Source organism: Oryza sativa, chromosome 1 (genome assembly GCF_034140825.1).
Source record: "Oryza sativa Japonica Group chromosome 1, ASM3414082v1".
In the NCBI taxonomy this organism is placed as follows: domain Eukaryota; kingdom Viridiplantae; phylum Streptophyta; class Magnoliopsida; order Poales; family Poaceae; genus Oryza; species Oryza sativa.
Genome location: NC_089035.1, coordinates 31,930,173 through 31,955,722, shown reverse-complemented (window position 1 = coordinate 31,955,722; position 25,550 = coordinate 31,930,173). Strand labels below are relative to the sequence as shown.

Below are 25,550 nucleotides of genomic sequence, written 5' to 3'. Positions count from 1 at the left end.
GCAACCACTGAGAAAGAAATGATTCATCAATCCTCATCTGAATATCTAATAAGCAACCATTGGCTTCGTACATGAGCTATATCCTAAAGAAGCCTGATTCATGGGATATGGGATGGTTGTGATATGTTTACATCTGGAGAAGGTGGTCAAGAAGTTTTTTACCCAGCGTTATAGGCTGGCGATCAGTCTTAGAATTGTTGGCTCTTAATACTCTGTGTATTTGGAGAAGATGTTCAAGGAAGTGTTCACGGTTGACGACTTAGTGTTAGGATCGATGACCCTCAACATTCCATGTTATCTTTTTTTTTTCTTTTTTGAGTGTGGTTGTGTGTGTCCGGTTGTGTGCATTTTAACTATACAAATACTAGTGGTTGCAGTGACCTAAGTAGCATATCAAGGTTCTGAGTTCAAATCTCCATAGGAGTGAATTTCAGATTGGGTTATTTGAGGGCTAAGTTCCCTCTTTAATAGGCTAAATTCATAATTTAAAAAAAGCTGCATATATCCGATTGGATGTAAAGACCAGGTAAAAATACTGTACAATTCTAAAAAAAAATAAAAAAACTATGCGGATGCTAGAAGTGTTCTCGGGAAAATTGTATCACCTTGATATAATTGATTGGGTTCAATAAAAACTTTCATTATCTAAAAAAATCTGAATATCTAATACAGCTCCGTGCAAAAACACAGTTAACTTTGTATCGTTTATGTTCAGCTTTCATACAACTTACACATTGGATCAAAATGCAACAAGAAGGAAGTAGCAATCTATTTTCAAGCATAAATCTATTTAGATATTAGTTTATGTACTACATGCATGTAAATAGTAAGGACAGCATTTCCATGCTGTTACTACACTAAATGATAGGCACCGGCAATTTCAAATAAAAGATAATAGCTAAACCAAGAAAGATACCCTGGAGTCTATTCCATTAGCTTGAGTTACTTTGCTCATCTCCTCGTTTTCCTATTAAGATGTCATGAAAAACCACACATCAGTGAGAGTATCGACACAATGAGAAGATGGAAATGCTGGACAGTAAATGAGCGTACCATTTTGGCCAAGAACTCTAGGTGGATCGAGTGACAGATAGAAGGCGCATTTGCTTGGCCATATAAAGCATCTTGCTTGGTGAACGGGTCCTCCGAGGATTGTCTAATCTGGTTATAAAACTAATAAGAGAGGCCGCCATAGGATAGAGAAATCTTCTTTCTTTAACACAAGTTGGTCGATGTGTATGATTTGCAGCTGTCAGATGACGTATTAGATTATCAGTTTCTTTAACATAACTTGGTCGATGTGTATGATTCAGTACATAAAAAAATTTCATTAGCTTCATCCGTTCACACTTGCATTTACCTTTGGTAGTTTGCCACTGGTTCCAGTTGGTTTTGCATGTACACATTAGGCCATCCAGAGAATCATTCATACAAATGTGTTTCCAGGGACAAGATATTTCTCCTTGCAAAGAAAAAAGAAGATAAGATGATTTCATTTCTTATATCCTTTTTTTTAAAAAAAAAGTAAACGAAATTGTTTCCTTCTATGTTACACGTAACAGATCAACTTCAGAATGAACGACAGAGTTGAAAATGACACTATCTATGGCAATGTCGTGTATTGCTATGGCTGATCAAACCAAAGCATTTTTAAGTTGTTCACATACAGTATCTGGGCAAATGATTTGAGCACTAGTGCACTACTTACCAGTTCCAACTTCCAACTAAGTCGCTGTTATGTTTGGATCTCCATCTCCTTCGACATCACCACTAAACTAATCAACATTCCACGGAGGCGCCAAGAATGTCCCTGCGGAAATACCAAGTCAGAGCGCACAAGGGATCAGCGAATGGAATCACTTGATAACTGCCCCAACTTGAACACAGCAGATGTTCTTAATTCCTAACAACCGTGAATAGTCAAGATGCTGATATTGGTATTCTCAAAAGAAATTCTGTTCGGGTTTCTACACGATCTTTTTTTTTAAAAAAGGGCTGGAGAAAGTATTTTGCAAATGGTTGCTTAGGAAAAAAAATCCAAACGGGAGGAAAATGGAAAAGAAGTCGATTTTAATAGCTTCCATTCGTTCCACTTGGAAGCTGCCCTGATATCCACCGAATCATATACCATAATACCAAAAAGATTATTGCAATGGCAGAAGTAGAAGCCGCATCAGAATTCAGGAAGGAGCATGCGTCCTCGTATTTACGTCGATGGCGACCACTTCTTACTTTGTTCTCTTCCAGGACGAATGCATCGCAACAGACAGGTACAGCCGTACAGGCTTCCAAATGAACGGGAGACAACATCAACAGCTTGTTTATGATCTACTACTAGGCTTGCTGACACAAGCACAAACGTACAAAAGATAGTGATGCATTTCTCGGTCCACGCTATAAATGGCAGAACAAATCTGGAGATCGATGCTCCATAACAGCTGCTGTGCCTCAACTTTGCCAAACATCTGCAGAATTCACAAAACTGTCATCATGTCCATCAGAGTGTTTATGCCACGCAGTAGATAAAATTGGCTTAACTTCAAGGAATTTCTCACCCAGGATGCACAGATCACATAGAATTTGATAAGCACCATAAAATGTTGATTGCATATCATGATATCACAAGGGGAAAAAAAGCATTGCCCAGTTCAACTCCACTGGGTTAAACTTCGCATAACAAAATACCAATTCAAAAATTTATACTAATATACATCTTCTACTGCCACACAGAGATGATTTAACAGATCACTGAGACCAGGTCAAATATTTTGTAATCGGACACAAACATCTAGGCGCTAATCCCTCACAGAATCAACAAGAAGCACGAATCCATATGATGTTACATTAAAAACCATACATGATGAACAAAAGAACATATGCTATCTTTAAACAGGATGCTTCATAGCAGAGTGAATGAATGAATGCTTTCAACATTTGGTCAATAGTTTAATAACGAGTATTTTGCACGAACAACAATCTTGCCCTTCTCGACCCCCAACTTTGCTCCTGTTACCAGCCAATGGCCAGGTGCATCTTGTGGGCCCTTCAATGTCTCGGTCATGTCAACAATCTTCACAAGTTTAGCATTATCACTAGAGGATGATGAAGCTTCATCTGTCCTATGGACCAAAGAACTTGATGGACTATGGTCCCACACTGATCTCCTAATTGTGCATCCAGGAACTCTGGAGAATAAGAGTTTAAGATGGAGTACACTCTTCGCACCAAAATCCCACACGCCCAGTTGTGCTCCTGTTACAATATAAACACCAGATAGGTCTGTAATACTTGTTTCAGTGTACTCTATGGGCGCAGTGCTGACATGAGCAAAATTCCTCCACTTGATTGGTTCAAACCAGCGGCTATCCTGCTCTTCAGGGCCTTGCCACTTTGGCGGTCCAATTGTGATATGGGAATCCCAATGAGGTACAAATATTTTTGGCAATGAGCCAAGGTGCTGCAAATGAATAGCCAGACGATTCTGTTTGGCTCCTTCCAGGCATAGCTTCAGACCAGTGACTGGTCTACGCCCAACAGATATCTGCATATATTTCATTGGATGTTAGCATGTGCTACATTGGTTTCAGAATTTATTGTCTTAAAAACACTTTATTTTATCTTTTTCATAACTTCCAAGCAAAAGTATATTTCATCCAATGTAAATGTATAATCTTGAGGTTATAAGGCAATAAAGTAAAATTATGGTTGTCTTTGCCTCAGAGACTCAGTCAACAGGGTAGGAGCTGGTGAGAACATTAAATTAACCAACTTACAGCAAAACTAGAAAAGGAAATTATCACACTAATGTACTTGCGTAAAAGAAAGGGCCTGTGGGGTATCCTTTTACCTGTTCAGTGCTAACAAAGAGCTTTGGGCCCATCAAACTAAACTGAAGTGATGGACATACAGGCTCCTTTCTATGTTGACCAGCAATACCTGGTGGTACTGGAGCCCAAACTAGTTGAACTTGGAAATCCAAGAAATACTGCAACTCTTCAATTTGGGGCTTGTCTGTAGTGAAAAAAGAACAGCATGATTGAAGAGCCAACATGTAATATATTTATCCAGGAAAATATCTCAGTCCAACAGAAAGAAAAAAAAGACACAGGAAAACAGTTATCCACAGTAACAGTACTGTCTTTGTGAAGCACCACTACCGTATGAACTTAGTCACACTAAACTTTGTCATTGTAGGGAAAAACTGTTGATCTTGATCACAGAAGAAAAAAAGATGATCATTACTAAAACACGAAGGCCAACTACAAAGGGACTTTGATACAGAAATGATAGTGCTTTAGGAAAACAGCTCAGGGGGTTAAACTATATGTTAAAAGTAGGCAAAGCACACTATGAGCATACTGACAAAACAAGGGAATCAGAAGCGTGTCTTACATTTCAAATAAAGTTCAATTGCACGAGCGAGGTGCTTCTTTCCAGGCATATCACCGACAAGTGAGACGATAGGGAGAAATGTCATGCCTATGACATCTGGTGCTGACTGAACAGTTTTTATCCAATCATTAAAATTCTGAACAAGATCACAACCACCCCTCCTTCTGAAGATTACTGTCATATCCTGCATAAGGGATAAAAAATGTTGATCAATTTTGCAAGCTGGAATTAGGATGTTTTGCCAGATAAAAAGCTAAAATTAGGATATCAAATTATCTAATTTCTCATTGCAGATGACTTCAGGTGGTTCTCAAAGATGTAGACAAAATAGCCACGACGCAGAAGGGACCATACAGCCTTCCAGGTAACTAATTAGGATATTCATGACTCATGACGATCTTCTATTATTATCAGCAATTACAGGTGGGCCATCTCCCTCTTTTATTTTAATTTAAATAGAAATATCAGTATGGAGCTAACCTTCTCACTGTAATTTATGGGAGTTGCATTTAACTTGCTATCCCCATCTGAGAATCTCTCGCTTCCAATTTCTTTGACGTAATTTCTGAACTCCAATTCTGATAATTGGGATGAGGAATGCTGCTTTATGTATACTTCATCCTTACCACCAACCGTAACAGAAGTAATAATATGGGTACCATAGTTCTCGATAAAGCTGAAGAGATATGAAACAAGAGGAGCTTGTTATTATATGACAATGGCAGCAGCATACAAAGAACAATGTAAGATGCGAATGATCAGAACTGGACCCTGATATCAGTCAAATAAGATGATTACCTACTGACCTAGCCAATGCTGAAGGATCCCAACTATGTGGAATTGCGCGCTTAACGCTCTCATGCAGAAACAATTCACCACTCGTTATCTTAACTTTAAACAGAGGCACGGAGTAGCCATCAATCGCGAGGGATTTCGTCGCCGCTTCATCATTCTTCCAAGAACCAGTAAAGCTGAAGAGAGAGTTGAAGGAACCCAGCGGTACTGTTGTTTCCAGCAAGCCCGCCTTCCTGTTGAAGCACTCAGCCATCTAACCAAGCAAGCATAGCACAGCACAATCAGATACAGATGGAGCAAGAGACGCTACTACGATTCGCATCTAGCGCCTTCAACAGAAGGAGGCGGCAAGGTACATGCCTACTCGATCCGTTAAAAATTCCCCCAAATCGGGATTCGGGAGCAACTCCCCTCACCTTCGGGAAGCTGCAGACGACGGGCTCATCGGTTGGGGGTCCCGGGACCTGGCGGATGCGCTCGAGGATGCCGTGGCCCTCCTCCACCACGACGTCGGGGGGCACCCCGCGGAGGACGCCGCCGTTGATGGTCAGGTCCCGCGCGCGGGACTCGTCCAGCATCAGGAGCCTCCCAGTGCCCTTGCAGTAGAGCAGCCGGTGGTCACCGGCGGCGTCGAGGCCGCGCCCCACCGCCTGCAGGGCCGCCTCCAGGGCGGAGCCAGCGAGGCTCATGCGGGCCGTCCGCTCCTCCTCCTCCTCGGGATCCTGGCCGATTCAGCTCCGTCGCATCGACCGGAGGAGGGGAAGGCGACTCTGCTGCCTGCGCGCGGAGACTACGAGGGCGGTTGGGGGAAGGTGGAGGGGGTCGTCGCGGGGGGAAGCTTTTGACCGCCGCTGTTGCTGTTGATCGGGAAGGGGAGGAGCGGGGGGGATGGGTAAGGTAGGGGAGGGACACGGTTTCTATGGAGAAGGGGGAGAACTGGGGGGGGGGGGGGGGGGGGGGGGTGGGGGGACGAAGGCGACCTTGAGGTAGTTTGGTTTGACTGGTTTTCTTTTCCTCCGGTTGCTGCTACTAACATTAATTTTACTGAAACGATTTTAAATGGTGGTCTTTCAGGATATTTCAAAGCTTGTACTAGTATTCAATATTGTCATGCTGTGTCCTTTGAACGTTTTGGAGTGGTTGAGATGAACAGCATTGAAAAAAGTAGTTGACTCAACGATTTAATTAGTCCAAAATTTGGGTTAATTCGATCCATGTCATTGCAAATATGTTGTTACAAATAAATGTTATTGTCGTCACGTTTTCCATCCGTCTCTTCTTCTTTTTTTTTTCTTCCTTCTATCTCTCGTCTTCTTCCCACACCGACGAGCGGCGAGTGGCGGCGGGACCGGTGAGCGATGGCGGGATCCTCGGTAGCTCAGCACGCACACCGTCCATACACCGGCGGCCTCGACCACGTGCTCGTTGACACAGTCACCCACCACGAGAAGATCAACAGAGAAAGGGGATACGGAGAGGAGGGTGTAGAGGAAGCATGGCATGCGGTAGGAGGAGGTGAGGTAGGCGGTGACGGAAGAGTTTCCCTGCCATGGATCCCACCGGAGCTCCATCGCCGGTGGTGCCGTCTCGCCTGAGCTTCCGCCTAGATCTGGTGAGAGAGAGGGTTGTTAGCTTCAACGGCGATGGCATGAAGAGGAGCAAAGTGGGGAGGGGGAAGACAAAGGTGAGAGCTTCACGGAGACCTAGGAGAGCTCTCCCCAGCTGCTTGACCTCCTTAGCCTCCTCGACTTACTTTACCATCGTCGTCGCTCGACCTCCTAGGATGAGACAATGACCAACAGGCTTGTGCCAACGGGCCAAGTTTCCTCCCATCCCTTCCCCTTCCCCTTTCGCCTCCACCGCCACCACCTCCTCCAGCCTTTATTGGAACAAGAGCTTAGTCGCCCGCATCATCAAGGTGCTCTCCCCACGCTCCTCGCCATGACACTGAGATGGGGAAGGAAGAAGATAAGGGAGTGTGAAATGAAGAAGATGAATCTGACGAGTGGGTCTCACGTTCAAATGAGGAGATGGATGGAAAATGTGACGGTAGTAGCACAGTTCCAATTTTGTAAAATTTCACTGGCACGACTATGAATAAACGAATTGTAATGGTAGTTATCTAAAAAGGCATATTTGCAATGGCAAATCGAATTAACCGAAATTACAATGGATTTTTTTTTGAGATGTTTAACTATTTGTTACTTTTAGGTGTGACCCACATATCATATGCACATGAGGACCCACATGTCATAGATTATGAGTAGTAAATTGTTAAACACCACATCTTAAACATGACAAATAGTTACATGTCCTTTTTGTCCTCCTCGCTGGTACTCCTCCACTAAAAGAATATACTATTAGCTTCAAATTTTATCTCACAGGAACCGTATTCCTTACAGTAAGGTTGTTGGTGACCGAGGAACCAAGGTCCCCAAGGAGACGACGTGCACCATGAAGTTGCACGTGTCCTCTCATTCGGCTTGTTACCCATACCAGGAATCGATTTGGGGGGTGGCACGTGGCCCATCCTAGATTATGAAGGACGGAACCCTCAAGGCACCCCAAGGCCAGTTCCCAAACAGAGGTTAAACAATGTGCTTGGGCTAGCTTCAAGTTCTTAACTCCTCCTCATTTATGCATGATCGGACGGTTATAAACCCCGAGGCAAAAAGCATGGCCGTGTCGGTCCTTGTATGGACATGGGAAACCGGAGGAGCGTGGTTGACTACTGCGCTCTCACCGAGAACTACACCTTTACCGCCTCTCAACAAGCAATGGCAAGTGGGCCCCACACCCAACGAGGCGAGCCTGTATGGATTAAGCGGGGTGTGTGGCAGCTGTTGTTGCACCCCACACAAAACGGGCCCTGCTTGAAGTGGCCCCAAGTCCCCGATAGATTGGGCGGGTTAATGTGGCAAGCTCTCACCGTGCCCCACTCACGGTGTGCCCCTCTAGGGCCTACCCCAAGGCTGATGGAGCAGGCGAGAAGAGAAGCAGCAGACAAGACGTATTGTACCTAATGTTGATATGAACAAAATCTTCCTTCGAACTGCGGTCAGGTGGTATTCCCTAGAGAAGGTATAAGGGGAGAATTAGGACCGTGGAAGGATATGGGGTTTGAAGCTAGGTGGCTTAGGAGAGACTTCAACACATTTAATCAAACCAAGAAGAGAAAGGAAGCAGAACTACTCTGAGTAGTCGATAAACTTGTAAGATCCTTCAAGGACAAAGAGAGAGATCACAACAATGGGAGTAGGATATTACACCTCTGGGTGAACCGGACTTGTATACAACTTTGTGTTAATCCATTCTAGTGCTCTAGAGGGGCTCGAGCCCCTTAGTCACACGTGACTAGCTCCAAAAGAGGGTCCTGCTAGATCCCCGTTATCCGGGTTCACACTCCAACATATGCTCCTCGTTTTCTGTTGATTTCATCATCTTCTTTAAGATATGAAATTGAGCCACCCCCTTTCCACTCAACTCTCATTTACTGAGCCTGTATTATGTATGTTTAATTACCAAACGTGACTTAGTGAATGGCATAAATGTCATTTTTCAGTAATACTACTAATTGTTTTAAAACTTTATTCTAAGAAACTTACTTTTATTTCCCAAAAACAACATCGTTTAAGAGATCGGGGATCATGCCCATAGCGGAAAAGAACGGAGCCTAGGGTTGGAGGTTATAATCCCCTTGTGACGGCCCCATTCTTTTCTGATTAAGATGCATATTTTACCTCAGTTTCCATTCACGCTTTTCAAACTGCTAAATGGTAAATTTCATGCGAAAACTTTCTATATAGAAGTTGCTTTAAAATATTGAATATATCTATTTTTCAAATTTGTAATAATTAAAACTCATTTAATCTATCTCAAACACCTGGGCCATTCTCCAATGCTTCTACATAAATTCTTAGGGTGTGTTCTTTTCCTCGTTTCGCTTTTACAACTTCTTCATTTACCATGCGCACGCTTCCCGAACTGCTAGATGGTGTGTTTTCGGGCAAAAACTTTCTATATAGAAGTTTCTTTTAAAATCAAATAAACCATATTTTCAAGTTTGTAATAGTTAATACTTAACTAATCATACGCTAGAGGCTATTCTTGTTCCTTGTGCGGTGACAAAGCTAAGCCAATCTACTTTCTCGAATGAAGCCTTAGGAATTAGATTAATGTCTTAAATAAGTGTATGCTAAATTACTGATTGGTTAGCCATATTCCCAAGGGAATGAAATAACTTGTCTTTATTTGACTAGAAAATTATTACTTGATGTTCATGCATATAGTACAGAAATTCATGATTTGCTCCCACCCAAATTGACCAAGAGTTTGACAAGCTTCTTGATGCATGGATGAAGTGAATAATGTATTAACAATTACAACGGTTTTGTTCACACTCTAGAGGAGAAAATTATTTGTCTTATTGTGAACAATGATTTTTGCACAGAATGTTTGTGTTGCATCTAGTGGTTTTTCTATCAAAGTAAATAAACCAATACTCCATTAATATTTGCTTTGTGAGGCCTATAGCACTTGTGCTATGATAATTGCTTTGTAATGAAAATTTTCGTCTGGATAAGCACATGTGATGTGGTGGTGGAGTCATGGGTGCATGATTCCACCCACCAGGGTTTAAACCGTGTTGCTTACAAATATTGCACACATGTGGGTGTATTTTCAATAGAAATTTAGTGAGATCGGAGATTTACCGCTAGCCTTCATCTCTTTGAGCGTTTGTTAGAAACGCATACATGGGCATGTGAGTGTGATGTATATGTGTAGTTGTTTGCTCATGCGCGCATTTGCGTCTTCTATGTAATCGAAAAATTTCCGTCTCATCATCAAAGGCACATTTCTTTTTGACATTATATATAAGTATTCTTGGGTACATGTCGTGGTAGTTAGAGCTATTTATCGTGTTGCATAAATAGATTTTTACGGTGCACTCAATACTATAGTGCATGTTATTTCGAAATTCCACTTCGTAAAGGCCATACAACAATCGATAGTCTCCAATTGTCCATTAAGAACTCTCGGACCTGAACCTTCTTCCACCAGAGCCGGCTTCCCTTTGGCAGTTGAAATATGTAGCGGCCACAATGTCCAGATGGTATTGTTGCGCAAAGCTTCTACAATGGAAGTTGTGTCGCATCTCTGGTGCAAAAACGGTTCCCCTGCCAAGTTGTCGGAATAACACAAATACCATCCGGTGGATACCATATCTCAGTTCCGGTCTTTCATAAAGCATGAGGTCTTGACCTGCAAGAGTTTTATGATATTTCATCTATATTCGAAATCAATTTGTATTTTTTTTTTCCAATTGACATAACTGCTATGCACTACTATAGTATGCAGATTCGTCTTTTCTTCAGGATCCCCCAATTTCGTTTGTCAAATCATTTTGAAGTCTATTTGGGTGAACCTTAGCTTTTAAACCTTTACTATTTTAAATGTTCCATAACATGTCGTCTCCTCCCTATGAAACTTGAACTTCTATATGGAAGTTGGGCTTAGCCTAGCACAAAATATGTTAGGTGTTTGATTTAGCTATATTTAACTTATACTTTTAGTCTTAAGCTAGGGAATATGTAGCTCCTAGCTGTAACACTGTGTTGATGCCACTACCCCTCAACAATATATATAAACTTGATAGATGAAGTGAATATGAAATATTAATCTCATTTAGTATGTGACTTTTCAGGGAGTTGTGTATGCCATTTTATCAACACACAATTCTGAATTTTTGTAGATAGTCATCTTTAGACCCCAAAAATCTAGGAATCAATATTAAGCTAAAAAAAAGTGTGGTGAATAAAGCACTTACACGTTGAACATAGTCTTCTTCTTGTTCTTGGGTTCAAGAATCAACTTGTTCCGATAATTATTTAGTACTCTTCCTGCCATATGGTAGCTTTTCACTTGTTTCCTTACGTTTAGGCTCATTAATGGCTGCATCTTTTATGTTGTTTTTGGGGATAACTATTGACATAAGCGGCAAAGTTAATGACTTAATGTAACATATTTGCTAAACTGCAAAGCTCCGGTAGCTAGGCAGGGATTTAGCAAATATGTTACACATGTTAGGTAAGCTTTCCTATGCAAGTAGCTAGCATTGTTGACATGTTGTAGCTTTGTAGGCATGGATTTAGTTTAAATTTGTTTCTAACCTTCTCCCTGATAGTTCATTTTAGCATTTCTTTTTAATATTCATGAACTCCATATCTCATGGTTACTAGCCATTGGCTATAGAGTGCTTCTTCAATGAATTTTGTTTCTTACCGAATTGCTATAAAGTCGGCTATCATATAGCAATTCAGTAAGATACGAACTATTTATTGTAACAATTAATATGTACTTTTGTTGATTATGGGGCAATGAACACATCTAAGAAAATTAGGAATTGTTGTTTTTAATCTAAAAGATTACGATGAAATTAAATTTGCTAACAGATGCTATGCATACAGTTGACTCCAGTTGTTCCTGGGATATCTATCACCATCCTACACACAACATAAGATATGTTAAACAAGGACATCAATCAGTAGATAGAGGGGGGGATAGAGGAAGGGGGACTAGGTCACTGAAGGGATTGAGATCCTCTTACGTAAATTCAGAGGGCCGTGGTCACTGACATGTGATCCCCACCACCTACGGGTCCACATGTCAGTGACCACGTCAGGTGGGACGTTGCATCACAGGAACTCTGTCCCACCCAGAAGATGTCCACAACCATGACCTCGGGGTGTCTATGTATCCCACTGAGACTGGAAAAGACAAATTTATAAATGGCTTACTAGTGCAAATACTCCCCTAGTGATGGGTTGCTTGGGCTTGGAGCATCTGGATCCACCAGTACCTTTTGCATATGTAAAAGTAGAAGAAACAAGTTTAGTATATTATTTTTTCTTGTGTAATGGAGTTGCATTATCAACATTTAGAACATGTTCCAACATGGAAGCATATAGGTCTTTGCTTTACCAATGTGTAGAACACCCTCAGGTCGGTGCCACCAATATCTACTCTTGGTTTATGCACAGTTGCAGATGGTTTCAGCTCAGCACCTGCCAGAAGTAACCTATCGTTGTATGTTATTCTAAGGGGCATAGTTGGTCTAAATGGATCTAACACGTCATGTATGACATGAGCCAAAACCAAGGGCTCCACAGTTGGCACACCAGACATCTCTTGTGGAACTGGAACATGTTATTACTTTGTTCAATGTGGACTTGGAAAAATTGAGTCTAGGCATTCAACTTCTTATAAAGAGGGAACGATGGTTGTCATAATCACTTTTTCCAAAGTTGGATGCTAATATCATGCCATACTCCCATGTAGGGGATCTTGTTTGAGTTGTGCTAGCTTTTTTTTTCGAGAGCTTTTGTTTTCTTAAAATTCCTTCCCCACAAAGGCTTCCTACTGCTAGTATTGTTTTGGTTTTATGGAGGAAACCTAGAAATCAAATGCAATTTTCTAATTACTTGGCTCCTATCTTTGGATGTATAATCTTTCTGTATTTGAGAATAATGTAGGTTGTGGTTATGTAGTTTGTACCTTTTATTTAGATTTATGTTTACATGACATACTTTTATCATCGCATTGTGTTAAGCATGACATTTGTTATTCTTTTTTTCATATGCTATATATGAAACTGAAGTGCATGTTATAGTATTCAGATTTTAGACGCTTAAATGATAAGTATCTATGGAGAAGGGTGACTTGGATGGGTGCCGATAAAAAACTAGACGGAACGGCACTCAGTCGGTATCATGAATAGTAATAGTAGATTTCCAATCAGGCATATTTGCAATAGTATGGACCAATTAACCCTTTATTCTAATAAAAAATGCTTGTCTAAGATTAAATTTCATCTATGTTTTCATTGGTGAACCTACAAATTCAGAAAAACTTCAACTAAGGTTGCCCAAAAATCTAGTTTTTGAGAAAGAGAAACGGGACATGTTATTAAGAACGTTTCAGAAGTAGTTTCTAAAGCTAATATAGTTGGTACTAAAGTATTCTCAGTACGAGGGGACTTTTTTCTTCAACTAAGCTTGGTACCTTTTTTTTTTACTTGAGGCTTGATGACTAATCTTGAATACTAGTGTGTATATTTTGGTGGGTAGCTAGTTGGATCCTGTAGAGAACCTTCTTTAAAAGAAAAAGAAAACTGATTGTATATTAATATTAGTTCCACAATTCTTCGATACATATCCACAGGGCGAGGTCATGGATTTATTTCAAACTTCCAGTAGTGGTTGTTCCCAAGTTGATGTTTATTTAATCTTAATTTGGCCATGCCAAAAACAGCTTACGAGTCATAAGCATACTACATCCGTCCCAAAATAAGTTAATCTAGTATGGGATATGGCATTTTCTAGTACTACAAATCTGGACATGCACATCCCGTACTAGATTAACTTATTTCGGGACGGAGGTAGTATGTGGCAGCTTATCTTTTAGGCCATGTACACAAGTTTCTGGTACAATCATACATATTCTTCCTAGCACATGAAATTCTAGCCATGCAATCCAAATTTGACTGTTACTTTCGTTCTTTTTTTTTACTTTCATTCTTTTTACGATAAGGATTCCTTGTTCTACCTGATGTTAGAGAAAGTAGAATCTAATAGCTCTTTCTTCACATGGAGGATATGTGCATATATACCTTACAGTAGGAAGTGGCAACATCCAACAAATCAGAGATGATGAGTGTCCATATTTTGTTACAGTGCATGGCGTAGAGTTGAATACATATGTCAGTTAAGCGCTCGCATGATTTTACAATTGAGGGTAGATAGTAACCAATAGATCAGCAGCACACCCCCTGTCCTATAAAAAACCAACTTCTAGCTATGTATCTGGACAGGGATGGAGGGAGTATGTTTCAAGCACTAAATGTAACCTTTAGAAACAAAACTTATGTTTACATGAGAATGTTGCCAATATGTTTAACCACTGTATGTCAACTTTTGATCTCATCAGATTCATAAGCCGATGGAATCGAAGATAAGATTTTATAGTTGTCCTGCCATTCATTCTTTTACGATTCCATCTTTTGGGACCTCTTCAGTGTGGTTGCAATTGTGTGATTGTGCCCAATATCTGATACGGTTAAACGATACTCAAAAAGAACATCGACTCCTTGGCTGATACCAAAGTTGAAAGGGGAAGCATCTCCTAGTGAAGATAACAATGTTCTCCAAAAGGTAAGAGCTAAAACCTGAGAACAATTTAAACATTCACTTTCCCTCCTCTTTTTTTGTCATCCTTATTATTGAATGGACATCATTCATCTTCTGATTCTAGTTTGACGAGACACATGTTTCTTGACGATGTCAATAGATGAAAAATAATATACGCAAATATCTATTGTATTAGTGTATGAATTCATAGGGACTAGAAAATATCAATTGTTGCCAGTTATACATATCCAACAGGAAATTTGTTCACTGCACACTTTACATGCTTTGTTATATCATGAACTAAATAAAAGAGTATTAGTTTGCAATAGTTTGTTTCATAAACTGCCTTAAGTACTACAAAGACTACTTGTTTAACTTCGTACCATATCATTTCTAAATTTTTCACTAGTGAAGATGACAACAAAGGATGATGGTGGCGTACTGGCATGTTATTTATATGCATGCTGTGTTTCGAAGGAATAATATATTCACCATTCTGCTAATAGCATGCATGCTATGGATTCTTCGACTTATTTTTCTCGGAAATAGCACCTGTAGCGTTGTGCGGTACAAGTTTTATGCTGGAACATCAATAATCGGGCTTTACACATCTCGTGTTGTGAGGATGCAACCGGCTAGGTTGACACCCGACCTCTTTATTCTTCTATGAATTTCCTTTTGGTAGGAAACATCAGCGAGGACGCTCATCTCCTGAAACTGTAAGTATTGTTATTGATGTTGTCTTCTAATTCATTATTCTTCGTTGGCATGCCGCATGCATAGTGTAGTTCTGCAATGTGATAAACTTTTTTCTTTTTTTACTAAAGGGGATGCACAGGCGTGCACACACCTGGACGTGGAGTGCAAATTACAAATACTAGTGGATGCCCCGCGCGTTGCAGCGAGATTTGAGAATTCTTACTGAGAAACATTGTTGATCAATCTTCGCATGTTTCCTTTTTTTACTCATTGGTTGCGTGTTTTTCTTTCCGACAAAATAATGTGGAGTACGTGTTTATCAAGTGGGCCACTTTCGTCCATTGGGAACGAAAAAATTTTCTTCTGTTGCTTGGACCAACAGCCCACTGGGCAGAGACGTCAAGGGAGAGGTTTGTTCCCTTTTTTTTTTTGCCAACAGCAAACTGGATATCTGACAGCTAATATGCGTCGATGATGTGGCAAGCTGTGTGCAAGCTTTATAGCAATTATGACTTAGTGGGTACCAACTATATAGTAAGAAGAGATACAATAAAAACTCTATTCATCCCTCCAGGGAATGTCCTTTTGTTTTTCTTGTCACTAAAAAAATCATCATTTTTTTTAAAAAAATAGTAAGATACTACCTCTATTTTTTAATAGATGATGCTGTTGACTTTTTCTCACAAGTTTGACCATTCGTCTTATTCAAAAAATTTACGTAATTATAATTTATTTTGTTATGAGTTGTTTTATCACTCATAGTACTTTAAGTGTGATTTATATCTTATACATTTGCATAAAATTTTTGAATAAGACGAATGGTCAAACATGTGAGAAAAAGTCAACAGCGTCATCTATTAAAAAACGGAGGGAGTAGATCAATATGTGATATATCGCTTTCAAATTTAACTTATATAAATAGAAAAAATAACAAATTTTAACTTTGGATAGAACGTGTAATCCGTAGTCAAATTCGTTTTTTTTTTAATTTTATAAATCAAATTTGAACTTGTATGTTTATGGAAAAACATATTACATGTTGATCTACTATACCAATTATTTTTCACTTTTTTAATAAATTTGATGTACAAAATAAGGAGGTGTCCTCTCGAGGGATCAGAATCCGCTCCTACATAAAATAAATAGATCTAATACAATCAAATATTCTAGAGTGAGAATAAGGACAAAGAAAACGGGGCGAATAGAATAAAGTGATCTGAGTTTGTTTTTTCATTTTTGTTTATCTGTAGCTGGTGGCCCCGGGTTGGCCCAATGAACAGTCAGAACAACAGCCAACTCAAATCGAAGACATACAGTGGCCCAAGCTGACTGCTTTCTTTCCCCGTACTAAAACGCGTCGGCATCGATCATTTACGTGTGTGAGGAGGAGACGCGGACGAAATCCATTTTGGCCGTCGTCTTATGCCCGTCTGGGCAACGGAAACAGTCACGCAGCTGAACTGCACAAGCAGCTGGTCGGCTCGGCCGGTCGGGTACGCGCTTTCAGCTACGTTGAAAATGCGCTGGTGCCTTGTATAATCGGAAAGAAGGCAATAAAACAGCGAGGAAAACGAAGAGAAAACGAAATGACTCGGTCATCGACGGCCTTTCAGCATCGGAGAGGATGCTTATCTGAATATGCGATCCTACTTTCGAATAAAGTAGACAAATATCAGGGGCATCTCCTCCTGAAAAAGTGGCAAACGTCAAATACTAAAGAAAAATTTAGTTTCCTTTGCTGAGTTAGTCCCAGCTTGTAAAAGAACATTGAGATAAGTACCACTCATATTATACGCTTAATCCTCACTCGTCAGATCTTAGGCTGGATTGTACGCAGCTAGAGAAGTTCAATGTTTTTAGTGGATAATACTTCGTTATTTATATATCTCCCTGATCTTAGTGGATAATACTTCCTCGTCAGCTCGTCTCCTAGCAACCATCAAGGACCAGAGACCTGTACTACGTCTTCTTTTATTTATATATCTCCCGCCGAATGAACAAGAAGCAAAATGTCACTTTCAGATTTTTACGACAACAATTTCTTTAGGAGATCAAGGCGTCTTTGCTTCTAGACAGCATAGTGTTCGTCCATACCTACACGCTTTACGATTCTTTTTATCCCCAATTGGTCTGTTCCGGCGTCACGATGACAACACCAAGGCCCCATTACATCATGCGAGTCCTTATCCGCAACGTGCATCTCCAGCCATCAACTATCTTACAACATATATAATGCTCGTTTCATACTACCTAAAGCTCTTATCTTATTAGTAATTAGTATATACGTCATAAAGACATGATGATATTGCTACTACTGGCTAGCAGTGTTTCCCTCGCTAACCACCCCGAGATTTGGACCGGACATCTGATGTCTCCTGCGAACAACATGCCTTTTTCTTAGTATTAAGCAGCCGACATGTCTCGATCTAAACATTTACTTCCTCTGTTTTAGTTATATAAGATATTTGGTCAAAATCAAACTATAAATTTAACTAACTCTATAAAAAAAGTAATATTTATAACACTATCATTTTTTCATTAAATATATAATTAAATAAATTTTCATAATATACTAGTATTGGATTAAAAATATTACTATTTTTTTCTACAAAATTAGTTAAACTTAGAGTAATTTGACTTTGACTAAAATCAAAACCTGAAACGAAGGAAGTATAACATTTATTAGTTGATCAATTCCATCAGTGTTAGCATTCCTGGGTGTTCGCCATTTGGGTTTGGGTGGTCATATGCCTGGTTCTTTTTTGATTAATACATTTTACCTCGATTGTTATTAGCATATTTTTTTTGAACTGTTAGATATTGTATTTAATACGAAAACTTTTTATATAAAAATTGTTTTAAAATAGTACATTTTTTATTTTAAATAATTAAAACTTAATTAGTTATACTTCCTTCGTACTCATAGAGGAGGTCATTTTAGACAGCGACACGGTCTCCAAAACACAAGTTTAACTTGTTGTTTCTATAAAAATATTTATTGAAAAGTGATATATGTATATTTTTATGAAAGTATTTTTCAAGACAAATCTATTCATATATTTTTTACATTTTCAAATTCAACAACTTGAGAGTTATTCATGATTTGTATTCCTAAGGTTTAACTTAAACATTATCCTAAACAACTTCCTTTACGAGTACGGAAAAAGTGCACTAATAGAATTATGGTTTTACATGTCCAACCTTAATAATCTTAGTCTACATCCAAAGCGTGTAAGGCTTTTAACTTTTTTTTAAGGATTTAAGCTAATTCGTACAATAATAATCCCGTAAAGTCCCTGTACTCCAAATGACCAAACACCATAATTGGAACACAAAACTGTTTCTCTCCTGTCTTTCGAAGAGAATGCTTTAACCAGCAAACAGCACTAACCGCAAAACTACCGCATTAAGCAGCGGGGCCCAGCTGTCACCCGCACATCCGGGGATCCTGCGGCCGTTCTTTCCTTTTCGGTTTCATACGTGGGGTCTGTTGGTGGAGGTGTTGCCAGCTCAGCCACCCACCCACCCGTTTTTTTCCCAACTCGGTTCCTCCTCCCCTCGCGCGGCTGCCTGCTAGTACTTCTCCCCTCCCCCTTCTCGCCGCTCTACTCAATTCCGCCGTCAAAGTCTTCGATTGATCCGATCTCTCGTCTCGTCTCGTCCTCCCCATCGGAACCCTAGCCGCCTCCCGTGCCCGCGCCCGCGCCGCCACATGGAGCCGAAGCCAAGCACGCCGACGGCCGCGGCGACCCCGCGGTTTAAGCTGGGGAAGCAGTCGTCGATGGCGCCCGACCGCGGCGGTGCGGGGGAGAGCTCGGAGGAGGGGTCGAGCGAGGCGGTCGGGGTCATGGGCTTCCAGCTGATGTACATGGCCCACGAGGGCGACGTCGAGGGGATCCAGGAGCTCCTCGACGCCGGCGCCGACCCCAACTTCCGCGACTCCGACGGCCGCACGGCGATGCACATCGCCGCCTGCGAGGGGCAAGCCGAGGTCGTCGAGCTGCTCCTCCAGCGTGGGGCGGATGCCGTCGCCGAGGACCAGTGGGGCAGCACGGTGAGCCTCCCTGAACTTTGTTTTGTTTTGCTGCTATTGGTGATTTTATTGCTCTAGCTGAAAAACCTCATGATTACTCGGGGATAATCTGAGTTGAATTGGGAACTCCCATGGAATGGTATTAGATGCAAGTTTTAGTCAGTAAGTACAATGATTGATTGACGCGAACATGGTCTTAGTCACCGAGGGAGATGGATTCGAGATAATACTTCTAATATATATGTTTATTTCTAGGTTGCTATTTTAATATGCGAGTGTTGTATCATTTGTCTACCATCTGGCAGCCTTTGGCAGACGCATTGCATTACCAGAACCATGATGTGATCAAGATCTTGGAAAAGCATGGCTCCAAGCTTAAGGTACTTCCGAACTATTATGTACGGGCATTTTGTCTTCCTGATGTACTGCTATGTTCAAGTTTTCTGAATTTATTTCCTTTTTTTTTTTTTTTGAAGATTGCTCCTATGCATGTTAAAAATGTCCGTGAGGTTCCTGAGTACGAGATTTCCCCGAACGAGCTAGATTTCACTAATGGAAATGGTATATCAAAGGTGTGTATATATGAATATGTTAGCCTTTCTTTCTTATTTGAAATTTTCAGTTAGAGACACAATCTGCCAGTCACAATGTTTCTAATTTGTTGACTTGCTGACCCCTACTTTCTGTACATAATTTTAAATATGTTAGGTTGCTCCATCAATTTTCGTCAATTATGTTTTATATCATTTTCATCTGTTTCTCAGGGTACATTTAGGAAAGCAACATGGAGGGGCATTCTGGTTGCTGTTAAGAAGCTTGATGACGATCTAATTATGGACGAGAACAAAGTGTGGGTTGGTTCCATTGAGTAGTATTCAGTTACTGTTTTACTCGTCTTTTTTCACTTAATTGTAGACTCCGTCTGAAAAATGTAGTTCCCTGACAGATTAGATTGGTTTGCATTGCAGACAAGCATTCAGAGATGAGCTTGATGTGCTACAACTAATACGGCATCCGAATGTCGTGCAATTTTTAGGTGCTGTAACACAAAGCAGCCCAATGATGATTGTAATGGAATTTATGCCCAAGGTTTGTCCTATAGGCAGCGCTTTTTTAAATTTGCATTATTCACATATCTGATCATCTTTAGATCTGAGACCTATTTGATAAACTGCAATAGGAGCTGCTGCTTTAGATGAACTTTTCTAGTTACCTGGTCATTCATAGTTCTGAGTGATAAAATGTTGTTGCCATTCTCAAGTGGCAATGCCAGATCTGTTTTTCCTTGTCTTAGCTGTTGCTTTTCTTTTGTTGGAAATATTTGGCCAACTGGTAATGCCAATTTAGCCTTCACTCTTTCCTTCTAGCTGCTAATATTTGGTCACAAGCACAATAGATCAGTGCAAGCTGGATATATGTGTACCGAGCTTAACTTTGCTGTTTTGGTCCACCAAAATATGTTCATAGACTAGATGGACTTTTCCCTAACTACTTTCTGTTTCTAGCTTTTTTAGAAGGTGAGCCCCACTACAAAGACAGATCACTAGCTTTGTTAACTTCCTATTAGTATTCTGTTAATGTCAAATGGTTCATGACTATGCATGCACTTGAGTATGAAAACACCTTTTTTTAGTGAATTGATGAGAACTTTGGAATTTTTGTTCTCAGGGTGATTTGCGCAAGCACTTGAGTAGGAAAGGGGCTCTGGAACCGTCATATGCAGTGAAATTAGCTCTTGATATTGCAAGGTTTGCCTATCATGACCTGAATCTCTTGGTTCTACTTTTTTGTTGCTATAATGAAGACTGATTTGCAGTTCTCTCTGAAATCTAATAGAGGGATGAATTATTTACATGAGCATAAACCTCAAGCTATCATCCACCGTGACCTTGAGCCTTCGTGAGTACTACTTTTATTTTATTTCTAGACCAGATGCTTTGAATACATGATTTGTAAAGGCTTCTTCTATCCATTGTGTAAGACAACAGAAACATATTGAGGGATGACACTGGACATCTGAAGGTGGCAGATTTCGATCTGTGTAAGATGCTAAAATGGAGAAGAAAAGTTAGAGAAGAGAAAGCTGTAACTTCTCCAGGCAATGCATGTAAGAAAATTCATACTGAATTTGAGCTATATATTAGTATCCATCTTACTGTTCCAAAATATCATCACTTACATTTGTTTACCTTCTTTCTGCACTGATAATTGGCATGACAAATATGTTGCAGGTAGGTATGTAGCTCCAGAAGTCCTGCGAAATGAAGAATATGATACTAAAGTGGATGTCTTCTCATTTGCTTTGATACTTCAAGAGGTAAAAGTGTTGCTATGCAACATTCTGTATTCCTGTGCCACTATGAACTGTAAAGTAAAACTGCTGAACCTACTCCCAGAGCCCCCTAGAAGACCAGTTTTTGTACTGATATTCCAAACATTTTCAGATGATTGAAGGATGTCTCCCTTTTTATGACAAGAAAAATAATGAAATTGAGAAGGCACATAATTCTAAAGAAAGGCCACCTTTCAGAGCTCCTCCAAAGCATTATGCTTACGGATTGAGAGAGTAAGCATTCCTTCTTTTGTTTTGCCTGTGGTAACTACTAAATTGTTTGGAGCACTATTATGACATATTTTCCATTGCAATCTTCTTGCGTACAAGCTTCCGCAATCTGTGTTCCATTTGCCTATCTGGAACTTTGAACTTTTATGTGCCACTATTTCACCCTGAACTGACCACTTTTCTGCTCCACACTATGATAGGCTGATTGAACAATGCTGGAGTGAAAATCCTGCTAGCAGGCCTGACTTTAGAACGATCATTGAACAATTGTCTTATATCCAGAATGAAATATCTCAGAGAAACCGTTGGAAGGTAGCGGCTAATGTCTTTCCTGCTGTATTGCAATGGTCTTCTGAACATTCTGTCATAGTAATAGAGAAATTGTTCAAGTAACAGATTGATTTACTTTGGCTGTGCCCTTGTCTTGAACAGGTGAAACCTCTCAAATGCTTCCTGAGCTTTGAGGGCATGTGGAAGAAAGATCGAAATGAGGGCAGCACCACTCGTTCATCACGTTCATCGAGATCCTATTTTTAACAGTCAGTTGGGCCTGTTGTTGATTTCGTGTGGAGGATTGTATGCATGATTGATAGAAAATCAACTCATTATATACCATAGATTTGTGTTTCACTGGAAATAGTTTTGCAACTTGTTGCTTCACTGTCGATCACAATGCGGTTGTACATCAGACAGCATTGAAAGCAATACAAACTGGAATATACAGACTGTTGTTTTTGTTTTCTTCTGTTTCTCTTTCAGTAACATTGTAGCAACAGTTACAGTTGCACTGTAAAACGTCTGCAACTAGCATATACTGATATACTCCATACAAGTATAAGATGCCCACACATATTCTGTAAGTTCTACACCATAGAAGCAAAACATATGAGACCTCCGGCGTCCTCCCGCGTATTAATTCCCGCACAATCACGAGAGAGAAGTCTTGATCCTGATCTTGGACAATTCTTGATGCGGCACGGCGTAGCCCGCAGGCACCTTAGCTAGAGCTGAGCGAGCGTGCTCAGGTCCACCGGGTAAACGTCGGACCGCATCGCCGCGCTGTAGGCCCTCCGGCCGACGAAGATATTGGCAGCCTCCGTCGGGTGGAACGCGTCCCAGAAGAGGTACTCGTCCCGGTTGGCGCACGGCGCCTGGTACGGGAGGCACGTCACCTGCCCGTTGTTCCTCCCCACCCCGCAGCACCCCCTGTTCGTCACCGCCAGCCCTGAAACCATCGGTACGTGAGCCAGCACACCGGCCCACCCGTCAAGATAACGTAGCAGTTCTAGGCACATCTCGTTTTGGGGCTTGCCTTGGAGTACGTACCGTGCTCCACCGGCGTGCGCATGATGCTCTCGAAGATGCCGTAGCAGTTGATGTAGGTGAACAGCGCGCCGGGCAACAAGCGGTTGAACTGGTTGACGAGGACGACCACCCTCCGGTTGAACATCCGGACTGCGCTGTTGATCCGCTCGATGCAGGTGACGCCGTTTCGGCTGTTCTGCGCCAGCTCGTTCGGGCTGCACCCCACCTGCCCTACCCCGAATACCGCCACCTTCCTGGCCCCGTAGTTGTACAGCGTCTGATCCAACACAGTGACGCAGACAAGATTTGAGTTCCAGTGTCATGTCGCATATATCGTCAACACAGTAACTAGTTGCAGGCTCGAGTGTAATCGATCCTGACCCTGAGCTGCTGCGCGTACTGGTTGATGAGCACGTCGGCGTACTGCTCCGGTGTGTACTGCCGGCTGGTGGGGTAGAACGCCGGCATGAAGTAGTTGTTGAGGTAGTCGTTGCTGCCCATTCCGACGGTGAAGATGCACTGGCTCAGGCGGTTCGCCGCGGCGTCCTCGCCGCCCAGGATGCTAACCAGCTGCCGCACGGCCGCCTGGTAGTTCTGCAGCTGCGCGCTGAAGCTGATCCGTTCACCCTGTGTCGAACATACGTACATACGTGTGGGCTATTTCCAGCGTGCAACGCTCGAAACACATGCATGGTTCGAATAGTACATGTTGGTTTATGTGTGCGTCAGTGCGTGTCGCGTGTGTATAGCTGTGCGTACGTGCGTACCAGTTGCTGTCCAGTGTCGTCCCGGATTCCGGCCGCAGCAGAGGCGAAGTTGACGCCGGTGAGGAGCTGCTCACTTGTTGCGCCGGCGTACGGGGGGATGTAGTCGTCGAAGCCCAGAAGCCGAGCTACAAAATGGTGCATGGTACGTATCGATCGACAAATGTGATGCTATATATATTAGATCAACTGACCAAGTAATCAACGGCAGTAACACATCGGCTTACAGATGGCATCGGCCGTGGTGAGGCCGTTGCTGAACCGGCCGGTCGCGCCGCCGGGGAAGTCGACGCCGTAGGGCGGGTAGTTGGCCCGCGCCATCGACGCGATGTTGTTGTTGTTCCCGTTGTCCACGAGCGAGTCCCCGAACACGAAGTAGCACGGCACCTGCGGCTCGGCGCCCGCGAGCCCGGCCGCGGCCAAGAGAAGCAGCCGCCGAAGCAGCGGCACGCACGACACCCGCTCCATTCCCAGCCGCTGCACTAGACGCGCGCGCTGGCCGGTTTTAGAAGGCGATCGACCTGCACGCAGGCGCTGGCTTGGACAGTGTAAGATGCGCGGGCGCCGGCGAAACGAGACGCCGACCGGCCGACACGACACGCCCGGGGTCATCGGAGCTTGGTATTTATAGGGCGACTAGATCGTGATCCATCGAGTCGGGTTGCTCGTGCAGCAGTCAGACCGGGAGTGCAGTGATCGACTGAACAGGACAGCGGCTGCCTGTACTGCACAGTGGGGAGGGATGCATGGATTGCACGTGCTCGTTGGAGTCACTAGTCACGGTTGATTGTTAGTATTGACTGATCACCAGTGTTGAATGTTGAGTGTGGGTATACATGCCTAACGTTTTACCGTTCATCTTATTTAAAACGTAAAATCTATCTCGAGAAGCCTCTCGATCTGGTCTTATCACGCGACGCATCTAGGGCCGTCCGATCCCACACGCTGGTGTAGTCGTCTGATCTGTTCCACATGCCGATATTGCCAAGAAGGCCAGAACAAACCGAATCAGAAGGCATGTGACGCACTCTGCTACGCTAGAGAGAGAGTAGTTTATCCCCTATGTTTCAAGCAAATAGGAACCACTTATACTTCAAATTAAATTTTCTCTTAAATAACTTATCCGATCTATGATCCGATTACGTAATTGTGTTCGTAATAATTAAATCTTTATAGCAAGATCTCACATGATTATATTTTGATGAAAAAATATAAATTACTTTTATAATATATCTAAATTACTTTTAGATTTCATTAAATTACTTCTTAGACATATTATAGTAAATTTAGTAAAGTCTAAAAGTAATTTACATAAATTATAAAAGTAACTTAAAACAAAAAGAAAGTAACCTTATCACGACATCAAAAATAAATCCGTTATGGAGGTAAAAACATGGGTCTATATAGAAATTAAATTTAATCAGCACAAATTACGTCACTGACTAAAAATGATTATAAAATAAACAACTCACAATATTATGAATAACATTATGGATGTATAGATTTCTTTTAATGTCGTAACAAGTTACTTTATTTTTTTTAAGTTACTTCTATAATATAGGTAAATTACTTTTATGACTAAGAAGTAATTTAATGTAATCTAAAAGTAATTTACATATATTATAAAAGTAATTTGTATTTTTTCATAAAAATATAGTCATGTGAGATCTTGTTATAAAGATTTAATTGTTATGAACATAATGGTGTAATCGGATCGTAAATCGAATGACTAATCTAAGAGAAAATTCCATAAGAAGAAAAAAAATACATGCACTTTTGAGTATACTAGTAGCAATTAGATATGAGATTGAGGT

General features: G+C 41.3%; 3 protein-coding genes, 1 long non-coding RNA gene and 1 pseudogene across 4 annotated transcripts; 1 reads left to right on the top strand and 4 right to left on the bottom strand.

The window, feature by feature from the left end:
* Window positions 1-647: 647 nt before the first annotated feature.
* LOC136356364 (uncharacterized) lies at window positions 648-1,498 on the bottom strand. The gene is made up of 3 exons (XR_010741103.1): window positions 1,361-1,498; window positions 1,054-1,249; window positions 648-967 (listed from the first exon to the last, which is right to left on the bottom strand). It is a non-coding gene; the product is annotated as an uncharacterized lncRNA (long non-coding RNA).
* A 1,081-nt stretch (window positions 1,499-2,579) lies between these two features.
* LOC4325552 (MACPF domain-containing protein CAD1) lies at window positions 2,580-6,016 on the bottom strand. Its single transcript, XM_015766202.3, has 6 exons — window positions 5,604-6,016; window positions 5,199-5,440; window positions 4,873-5,068; window positions 4,393-4,576; window positions 3,848-4,011; window positions 2,580-3,541 (listed from the first exon to the last, which is right to left on the bottom strand). Exons 1-6 carry the CDS (start codon window positions 5,874-5,876, stop codon window positions 2,939-2,941), a joined length of 1,662 nt encoding a protein of 553 aa, XP_015621688.1. The 5' UTR covers window positions 5,877-6,016; the 3' UTR covers window positions 2,580-2,938.
* Window positions 6,017-10,028: 4,012 nt separating this feature from the next.
* Window positions 10,029-12,398, bottom strand: LOC4325551 (protein VERNALIZATION 3-like; annotated as a pseudogene).
* A 6,233-nt stretch (window positions 12,399-18,631) lies between these two features.
* On the top strand, window positions 18,632-22,408 carry LOC4325550 (serine/threonine-protein kinase 12). Its single transcript, XM_015767035.3, has 12 exons — window positions 18,632-19,125; window positions 19,410-19,484; window positions 19,581-19,676; window positions 19,869-19,954; window positions 20,073-20,193; window positions 20,773-20,852; window positions 20,941-21,003; window positions 21,093-21,211; window positions 21,336-21,421; window positions 21,549-21,670; window positions 21,868-21,979; window positions 22,100-22,408. The coding sequence occupies exons 1-12, from the start codon at window positions 18,784-18,786 to the stop codon at window positions 22,202-22,204; spliced, it is 1,407 nt and encodes a 468-aa protein (XP_015622521.1). The 5' UTR covers window positions 18,632-18,783; the 3' UTR covers window positions 22,205-22,408.
* Window positions 22,249-24,363, bottom strand: LOC4325549 (GDSL esterase/lipase At5g45670). Its single transcript, XM_015767036.3, has 5 exons — window positions 23,964-24,363; window positions 23,740-23,864; window positions 23,354-23,599; window positions 22,994-23,249; window positions 22,249-22,892 (listed from the first exon to the last, which is right to left on the bottom strand). Exons 1-5 carry the CDS (start codon window positions 24,346-24,348, stop codon window positions 22,669-22,671), a joined length of 1,236 nt encoding a protein of 411 aa, XP_015622522.2. The 5' UTR covers window positions 24,349-24,363; the 3' UTR covers window positions 22,249-22,668.
* Between the last annotated feature and the right edge of the window lie 1,187 nt (window positions 24,364-25,550).